The sequence below is a fragment of the Cetorhinus maximus genome, unplaced genomic scaffold, assembly GCF_964194155.1.
Source record: "Cetorhinus maximus unplaced genomic scaffold, sCetMax3.hap1.1 HAP1_SCAFFOLD_4119, whole genome shotgun sequence".
Classification (NCBI taxonomy): domain Eukaryota; kingdom Metazoa; phylum Chordata; class Chondrichthyes; order Lamniformes; family Cetorhinidae; genus Cetorhinus; species Cetorhinus maximus.
Genome location: NW_027600024.1, coordinates 10,001 through 19,151, shown reverse-complemented (window position 1 = coordinate 19,151; position 9,151 = coordinate 10,001). Strand labels below are relative to the sequence as shown.

At 57.8% G+C, this 9,151-nt stretch overlaps 1 protein-coding gene across 1 annotated transcript in view; it reads left to right on the top strand.

Moving 5' to 3' along the window:
* Positions 1 to 5,727: 5,727 nt before the first annotated feature.
* Positions 5,728 to 9,151, top strand: part of ncapd2 (non-SMC condensin I complex, subunit D2) — a gene marked incomplete at its 5' end in the record, with an annotated part of 8,962 nt that continues 5,538 nt past the window's right edge. Inside the window, 2 exons of the mRNA XM_078538178.1 lie at positions 5,728 to 5,851; positions 9,065 to 9,151. The exon at positions 9,065 to 9,151 is cut by the window's right edge and continues 54 nt beyond it. Coding sequence (XP_078394304.1) covers positions 5,728 to 5,851; positions 9,065 to 9,151 — 211 coding nt within the window. The remainder of the gene's footprint in view (positions 5,852 to 9,064) is intronic.

The window sequence follows — 9,151 nt, the reverse complement described above, 5'->3', positions numbered from 1 at the left end:
GTCTCCCTCCCTGTGAGTGTCTGTGTCTCTCTCCCTGTGATTGTCTGTGTCTCTCTCTCTCCCTGTGAGTGTCTGTGTCTCTCTCCCTGTGAGTGTCTGTGTCTCTCTCTCCCCTGTGAGTGTCTGTGTCTCTCTCTCTCCCTGTGAGTGTCTGTGTCTCTCTCCCTGTGAGTGTCTGTGTCTCTCTCTCTCCCTGTGAGTGTCTGTGTCTCTCTCCCTGTGAGTGTCTGTGTCTCTCTCCTCCCTGTGAGTGTCTGTGTCTCTCTCTCCCTGTGAGTGTCTGTGTCTCTCTCTCTCCCTGTGAGTGTCTGTGTCTCTCTCCCTGTGAGTGTCTGTGTCTCTTCCCTGTGAGTGTCTGTGTCTCTCTCCCTGTGAGTGTCTGTGTCTCTCTCTCTCCCTGTGAGTGTCTGTGTCTCTCTCCCTGTGAGTGTCTGTGTCTCTCTCTCCCTGTGAGTGTCTGTGTCTCCTCTCCCTGTGAGTGTCTGTGTCTCTCTCCCTGTGAGTGTCTGTGTCTCTCTCTCTCCCTGTGAGTGTCTGTGTCTCTCTCTCCCTGTGAGTGTCTGTGTCTCTCTCTCTCCCTGTGAGTGTCTGTGTCTCTCTCTCTCCCTGTGAGTGTCTGTGTCTCTCTCCCTCCCTGTGAGTGTCTGTGTTCTCTCTCCCTGTGAGTGTCTGTGTCTCTCTCTCCTGTGAGTGTCTGTGTCTCTCTCTCCCTGTGAGTGTCTGTGTCTCTCTCTCTCCCTGTGAGTGTCTGTCTCTCTCTCCCTGTGAGTGTCTGTGTCTCTCTCTCTCCCCTGTGAGTGGTCTGTGTCTCTCTCTCCCTGTGAGTGTCTGTGTCTCTCTCTCCCTGTGAGTGTCTGTGTCTCTCTCTCTCCCTGTGAGTGTCTGTGTCTCTCTCCCTGTGAGTGTCTGTGTCTCTCTCTCTCCCTGTGAGTGTCTGTGTCTCTCTCTCCCTGTGAGTGTCCTGTGTCTCTCTCTCTCCCTGTGAGTGTCTGTGTCCTCTCCTCCCTGTGAGTGTCTGTGTCTCTCTCTCTCCCTGTGAGTGTCTGTGTCTCTCTCTCTCCCTGTGAGTGTCTGTGTCTCTCCTCCCTGTGAGTGTCTGTGTCTCTCTCTCTCTCCTGTGAGTGTCTGTGTCTCTCTCCCTGTGAGTGTCTGTGTCTCTCCTCCCTGTGAGGTCTGTGTCTCTCTCCCTGTGAGTGTCTGTGTCTCTCTCTCTCCCTGTGAGTGTCTGTGTCTCTCTCTCTCCCTGTGAGTGTCTGTGTCTCTCCTCCCTGTGAGTGTCTGTGTCTCTCTCTCTCCCTGTGAGTGTCGGTGTCTCTCCCCTCCCTGTGAGTGTCTGTGTCTCTCTCTCTCCCTGTGAGTGTCTGTGTCTCTCTCCCTCCCTGTGAGTGTCTGTGTCTCTCTCCCTCCCTGTGAGTGTCTGTGTCTCTCTCTCTCCCTGTGAGTGTCTGTGTCTCTCTCCCTCCCTGTGAGTGTCTGTGTCTCTCTCTCCCTGTGAGTGTCTGTGTCTCTCTCCCTGTGAGTGTCTGTGTCTCTCTCCCTGTGAGTGTCTGTGTCTCTCTCTCCTGTGAGTGTCTGTGTCTCTCTCCCTCCCTGTGAGTGTCTGTGTCTCTCTCCCTGTGAGTGTCTGTGTCTCTCTCCCTCCCTGTGAGTGTCTGTGTCTCTCCCTCCATGTGAGTGTCTGTGTCTCCCTCCCTGTGAGTGTCTGTGTCTCTCTCTCTCCCTGTGAGTGTCTGCGTCTCTCTCTCCCTGTGAGTGTCTGTGTCTCTCTCTCTCCCTGTGAGTGTCTGTGTCTCTCTCCCTGTGAGTGTCTGTGTCTCTCTCTCTCCCTGTGAGTGTCTGTGTCTCTCTCTCTCCCTGTGAGTGTCTGTGTCTCTCTCTCTCCCTGTGAGTGTCTGTGTCTCTCTCCCTCCCTGTGAGTGTCTGTGTCTCTCTCCCTCCCTGTGAGTGTCTGTGTCTCTCTCCCTCCCTGTGAGTGTCTGTGTCTCTCTCTCTCCCTGTGAGTGTCTGTGTCTCTCTCTCTCCCTGTGAGTGTCTGTGTCTCTCTCCCTCCCTGTGAGTGTCTGTGTCTCTCTCCCTGTGAGTGTCTGTGTCTCTCTCCCTGTGAGTGTCTGTGTCTCTCTCTCTCCCTTTCAGTGTCTGTGTCTCTCTCTCCCTGTGAGTGTCTGTGTCTCTCTCCCTCCCTGTGAGTGTCTGTGTCTCTCTCTCTCCCTGTGAGTGTCTGTGTCTCTCTCCCTCCCTGTGAGTGTCTGTGTCTCTCTCCCTCCCTGTGAGTGTCTGTGTCTCTCTCCCTGTGAGTGTCTGTGTTCTCTCCCTGTGAGTGTCTGTGTCTCTCTCCCTGTGAGTGTCTGTGTCTCTCTCCCTCCCTGTGAGTGTCTGTGTCTCTCTCCCTCCCTGTGAGTGTCTGTGTCTCTCTCCCTCCCTGTGAGTGTCTGTGTCTCTCTCCCTGTGAGTGTCTGTGTCTCTCTCTCCCTCCCTGTGAGTGTCTGTGTCTCTCTCCCTCCCTGTGAGTGTCTGTGTCTCTCTCCCTCCCTGTGAGTGTCTGTGTCTCTCTCTCCCTGTGAGTGTCTGTGTCTCTCTCCCTGTGAGTGTCTGTGTCTCTCTCTCTCCCTGTGAGTGTCTGTGTCTCTCTCCCTCCCTGTGAGTGTCTGTGTCTCTCTCCCTCCCTGTGAGTGTCTGTGTCTCTCTCTCCTGTGAGTGTCTGTGTCTCTCTCTCTCCCTGTGAGTGTCTGTGTCTCTCTCTCTCCCTGTGAGTGTCTGTGTCTCTCTCTCTCCCTGTGAGTGCCTGTGTCTCTCTCTCTCCCTGTGAGTGTCTGTGTCTCTCTCCCTTCCTGTGAGTGTCTGTGTCTCTCTCCCTGTGAGTGTCTGTGTCTCTCTCTCTCCCTGTGAGTGTCTGTGTCTCTCTTCTCTCCTGTGAGTGTCTGTGTCTCTCTCTCTCCCTGTGAGTGTCTGTGTCTCTCTCTCTCCCTGTGAGTGTCTGTGTCTCTCTCCCTGTGAGTGTCTGTGTCTCTCTCTCTCCCTGTGAGTGTCTGTGTCTCTCTCTCTCCCTGTGAGTGTCTGTGTCTCTCTCCCTGTGAGTGTCTGTGTCTCTCTCTCTCCCTGTGAGTGTCTGTGTCTCTCTCCCTGTGAGTGTCTGTGTCTCTCTCTCTCCCTGTGAGTGTCTGTGTCTCTCTCCCTCCCTGTGAGTGTCTGTGTCTCTCTCTCTCCCTGTGAGTGTCTGTGTCTCTCTCTCTCCCTGTGAGTGTCTGTGTCTCTTCTCTCCCTGTGAGTGTCTGTGTCTCTCTCTCTCCCTGTGAGTGTCTGTGTCTCTCTCCCTGTGAGTGTCTGTGTCTCTCTCTCTCCCTGTGAGTGTCTGTGTCTCTCTCTCCCTGTGAGTGTCTGTGTCTCTCTCTCTCCCTGTGAGTGTCTGTGTCTCTCTCTCTCCCTGTGAGTGTCTGTGTCTCTCTCTCCCTGTGAGTGTCTGTGTCTCTCTCTCTCCCTGTGAGTGTCTGTGTCTCTCTCCCTCCCTGTGAGTGTCTGTGTCTCTCTCTCTCCCTGTGAGTGTCTGTGTCTCTCTCCCTCCCTGTGAGTGTCTGTGTCTCTCTCCCTCCCTGTGAGTGTCTGTGTCTCTCTCTCCCTGTGAGTGTCTGTGTCTCTCTCCCTCCCTGTGAGTGTCTGTGTCTCTCTCTCTCCCTGTGAGTGTCTGTGTCTCTTCTCCCTGTGAGTGTCTGTGTCTCTCTCCCTCCTGTGAGTGTCTGTGTCTCTCTCCCTGTGAGTGTCTGTGTCTCTCTCCCTCCCTGTGAGTGTCTGTGTCTCTCTCTCCCTGTGAGTGTCTGTGTCTCTCTCCCTCCCTGTGAGTGTCTGTGTCTCTCCCTCCCTGTGAGTGTCTGTGTCTCTCTCTCCCTGTGAGTGTCTGTGTCTCTCTCTCTCCCTGTGAGTGTCTGTGTCTCTCTCTCTCCCTGTGAGTGTCTGTGTCTCTCTCTCTCCCTGTGAGTGTCTGTGTCTCTCTCCCTGTGAGTGTCTGTGTCTCTCTCTCTCCCTGTGAGTGTCTGTGTCTCTCTCTCTCCCTGTGAGTGTCTGTGTCTCTCTCTCTCCCTGTGAGTGTCTGTGTCTCTCTCCCTCCCTGTGAGTGTCTGTGTCTCTCTCCCTCCCTGTGAGTGTCTGTGTCTCTCTCCCTCCCTGTGAGTGTCTGTGTCTCTCTCTCTCCCTGTGAGTGTCTGTGTCTCTCTCTCTCCCTGTGAGTGTCTGTGTCTCTCTCCCTCCCTGTGAGTGTCTGTGTCTCTCTCCCTGTGAGTGTCTGTGTCTCTCTCCCTGTGAGTGTCTGTGTCTCTCTCTCTCCCTTTCAGTGTCTGTGTCTCTCTCTCCCTGTGAGTGTCTGTGTCTCTCTCCCTCCCTGTGAGTGTCTGTGTCTCTCTCTCTCCCTGTGAGTGTCTGTGTCTCTCTCCCTCCCTGTGAGTGTCTGTGTCTCTCTCCCTCCCTGTGAGTGTCTGTGTCTCTCTCCCTGTGAGTGTCTGTGTCTCTCTCCCTGTGAGTGTCTGTGTCTCTCTCCCTGTGAGTGTCTGTGTCTCTCTCCCTCCCTGTGAGTGTCTGTGTCTCTCTCCCTCCCTGTGAGTGTCTGTGTCTCTCTCCCTCCCTGTGAGTGTCTGTGTCTCTCTCCCTGTGAGTGTCTGTGTCTCTCTCTCTCCCTGTGAGTGTCTGTGTCTCTCTCCCTCCCTGTGAGTGTCTGTGTCTCTCTCCCTCCCTGTGAGTGTCTGTGTCTCTCTCCCTGTGAGTGTCTGTGTCTCTCTCCCTGTGAGTGTCTGTGTCTCTCTCTCTCCCTGTGAGTGTCTGTGTCTCTCTCCCTCCCTGTGAGTGTCTGTGTCTCTCTCCCTCCCTGTGAGTGTCTGTGTCTCTCTCCCTGTGAGTGTCTGTGTCTCTCTCCCTGTGAGTGTCTGTGTCTCTCTCCCTCCCTGTGAGTGTCTGTGTCTCTCTCTCTCCCTGTGAGTGTCTGTGTCTCTCTCCCTCCCTGTGAGTGTCTGTGTCTCTCTCTCTCCCTGTGAGTGTCTGTGTCTCTCTCCCTGTGAGTGTCTGTGTCTCTCTCCCTGTGAGTGTCTGTGTCTCTCTCTCTCCAGGTGAGTGTCTGTGTCTCCCTCCCTGTGAGTGTGTGTGTCAGTCGCTCTCTGTCGTGTCTCTCTCTCTGTCTCTCTCTCTCTCTGTCTCTCTCTCTCTCTCCCTCTCGCCCCCTGGCCTCTCTCCCTCTCGCCCCCTGGCCTCTCTCTCTCTCTCTCCCTCTCGCCCCCTGGCCTCTCTCTCTCTCTCTCCCTCTCGCCCCCTGGCCTCTCTCCCTCTCGCCCCCTGGCCTCTCTCTCTCTCTCTCCCTCTCGCCCCCTGGCCTCTCTCTCTCTCTCTCCCTCTCGCCCCCTGGCCTCTCTCCCTCTCGCCCCCTGGCCCCTCTCTCTCTCTCTCCCTCTCGCCCCCTGGCCTCTCTCTCTCTCTCTCCCTCTCGCCCCCTGGCCTCTCTCTCTCTCTCTCCCTCTCGCCCCCTGGCCTCTCTCTCTCTCTCTCTCTCTCTCTCTCTCTCCCTCTCGCCCTGACGTCTTTCTCTCTCTCTCCCTCTCGCCCCCTGGCGCCCCTCTCTCTCTCTCTCTCTCTCTTTCTCTCCCTCTCGCCCCCTGGCGCCCCTCTCTCTCTCTCTCTCTCTCTCTCCCCCTCCCCCTCTCTTGCTGTCTAACACCTCTCTCTCTCTCTCCCTCTACCCACTCCCCTGTGCAGGTCCTTGTCGATGAGTTTGAGCAGCGTCTCACTCGTTGTCACAATCGTGGTTTCGAGGAGGGGGACGTGGACGCTGACCCAGCGCCCCCGCCTCCAGCGGCCAAGGGCCCGGCCAGAGCAGCCGGTAAGTGTGAACGGCGCGATGGGTCGGGAGAGTGGGTGGCCATTTGAAGGGGTTTGTGGGGGAGTTAGGTCGCGTCCTGACCTCTGACCCACCTCAGGCCCCCCCCACCCCCCCCGAAGCCGCCGGTTGGCGGCGAAGGACCCGCCTTGGAAGCGGGTTCCCTGTCGCTACGTAGGAAACGCGGCCGCCCTTTTGTGCACAGCAAGATCCCACGAGCAGCATCGCGAGAGTGACCCGAATCGCCTGTTCCCCCGCCATGTCTGGTCATCGGCCCCAGGGAGACCCTCCTCCCCGCCCTCTCCCGCCACTGAGAGGGCAGGTGGGGGCCCTCGGTTTAACCGCCTCGTCAGATGCATAGACCCTTCCGACAGTGCGGCACTCCCTCAGTACTGACCCTCCGACAGTGCGGCGCTCCCTCAGCACTGACCCTCCGACAGTGCGGCGCTCCCTCAGCACTGACCCTCCGACAGTGCGGCGCTCCCTCAGCACTGACCCTCCGACAGTGTGGCTCTCCCTCAGCGCTGACCCTCCGACAGTGTGGCTCTCCCTCAGCACTGACCCTCCGACAGTGTGGCTCTCCCTCAGCGCTGACCCTCCGACAGTGCGGCGCTCCCTCAGTACTGACCCTCCGACAGTGTGGCTCTCCCTCAGCACTGACCCTCCGACAGTGTGGCTCTCCCTCAGCGCTGACCCTCCGACAGTGCGGCGCTCCCTCAGCGCTGACCCTCCGACAGTGCGGCGCTCCCTCAGCACTGACCCTCCGACAGTGCGGCGCTCCCTCAGCACTGACCCTCCGACAGTGCGGCGCTCCCTCAGCACTGACCCTCCGACAGTGCGGCTCTCCCTCAGCACTGACCCTCCGACAGTGCGGCGCTCCCTCAGCACTGACCCTCCGACAGTGCGGCTCTCCCTCAGCACTGACCCTTCCGACAGTGCGGCTCTCCCTCAGCACTGACCCTCCGACAGTGCGGCTCTCCCTCAGCGCTGACCCTCCGACAGTGCGGCGCTCCCTCAGCGCTGACCCTCCGACAGTGCGGCGCTCCCTCAGCACTGACCCTCCGACAGTGCGGCGCTCCCTCAGCGCTGACCGGCTGGGGCTCTTTACACTAGAAAAGAGAAGGCTGAGGGGTGGCCTGATAGAAGTCTTTAAGAATGTGTGTGAGTTTTGACAGGGGCGACATAGAGGTGCCCAGAATTCGGGGTGGGGGGAGGGGGAACTGTCAATATGGGCCGGTCAGTGATAAATCCGATGGGGAATTCAGGAGAAACTCCTTTACCCAGAGAGTGGGGAGAATGTGGGACTCGCTCCCACAGGGAGTGGCGGCTGAGGGGAATCGTCTCGATGTATTTAACCTTAGGTGGGGGGCTGTGGGGGAGCTGGATGAAGACCTGAGGGAGACAGGAACAGAAGGAGATGGTGATGGGGGGGGGAGATGAGGAGGGGGTGGGCGGAGCCTCGTGTGGAGCGTAAACACTACAGGGACCGACGTTTAACTTTCTTTATTCCCAGGCGTTACAGTTTGCTGGCCTGAATAGGAAGGTTACTCAGTACAGGGAGGTTGCCAGCCTGGCTGACATCCAGGGACAAACAGATCCTGTTCTTATTCAGAGACAGGATGTGGGCCTTGCTGGCTGGGCCCAGCGTTTAGTGCCCGTCCCTAATTGCCCCCTTGAGAAGGTGAGGGTGAGCTGCCTGCTTGAACCGATGTCCCCGTGTGGTGTAGGTACACCCACGGCGCTGTTAGGGAGGGAGTTCCAGGATTTTGTCCCCGTGTGGTGTAGGTACACCCACGGCGCTGTTAGGGAGGGAGTTCCAGGATTTTGTCCCCGTGTGGTGTAGGTACACCCACGGCGCTGTTAGGGAGGGAGTTCCAGGATTTTGTCACCGTACGGTGTAGGTACGCCCACGGCGCTGTTAGGGAGGGAGTTCCAGGATTTTGTCCCCGCGTGTGGTGTAGGTACACCCACGGCGCTGTTAGGGAGGGAGTTCCAGGATTTTGTCCTGTGTGGTGTAGGTACACCCACGGCGCTGTTAGGGAGGGAGTTCCAGGATTTTGTCCCTGTGTGGTGTAGGTACACCCACGGCGCTGTTAGGGAGGGTGTTCCATGATTTTGTCCGTGTGGTGTAGGTACACCCACGGCGCTGTTAGGGAGGGTGTTCCATGATTTTGTCCCGTGTGGTGTAGGTAACACCCGCGGCGCTGTTAGGGAGGGAGTTCCAGGATTTTGACCCGTGGTGTAGGTACACCCACAGCGCTGTTAGAGAGGGAGTTCCAGGATTATGTCACCGTACGGTGTAGGTACACCCACGGCGCTGTTAGGGAGGGAGTTCCAGGATTTTGTCCCGTGTGGTGTAGGTACACCCACGGCGCTGTTAGGGAGGGAGTTCCAGGATTTTGTCCCCGCGTGTGGTGTAGGTACACCCACGGCGCTGTTAGGGAGGGAGTTCCAGGATTTTGTCCCCGCGTGTGGTGTAGGTACACCCACGGCGCTGTTAGGGAGGGTGTTCCATGATTTTGTCCCGTGTGGTGTAGGTAACACCCACGGCGCTGTTAGGGAGGGAGTTCCAGGATTTTGTCCTGTGTGGTGTAGGTACACCCACGGCGCTGTTAGGGAGGGAGTTCCAGGATTATGTCCCCGTGTGGTGTAGGTACACCCACGGCGTTGTTAGGGAGGGAGTTCCAGGATTTTGTCCCCGTGTGGTGTAGGTACACCCACGGCGCTGTTAGGGAGGGAGTTCCAGGATTTTGTCCGTGTGGTGTAGGTACACCCACGGCGCTGTTAGGGAGGGAGTTCCAGGATTTTGTCCGTGTGGTGTAGGTACACCCACGGCGCTGTTAGGGAGGGAGTTCCAGGATTTTGTCCGTGTGGTGTAGGTACACCCACGGCGCTGTTAGGGAGGGAGTTCCAGGATTTTGACCCAGCGACAGTGAAGGATCGGCCGATATATTCCCAAGTCGGGATGGTGAGTGGCTCGGAGGGGAACTTCCAGGTGGTGGGTGTTCCCCATGTGTCTGCTGCCCTCGTCCTTCTAGATGGGAGCGGGTCGTGGGTTTGGTAGGTGCTGCCCCCTGACCTGAAAATTCCTACCCCCGCCCATCCCCGCCCACCTCTCAACAGCATGTGAGGGGACCACACGAGACAAACGCTTCCTCAAGCTGAGCCCTAACTAACTGAGTGCCTCCTCCTTCCCCCCCTCCCCCCACCCTCCAGCTAAGAAGACGTCCAGAGGGCCAGTCCAGACCCAGAGAGACGAGCTGGTCACTCCCAGGGTGACCAGGCGTCGTCAGCCGCCCCGCA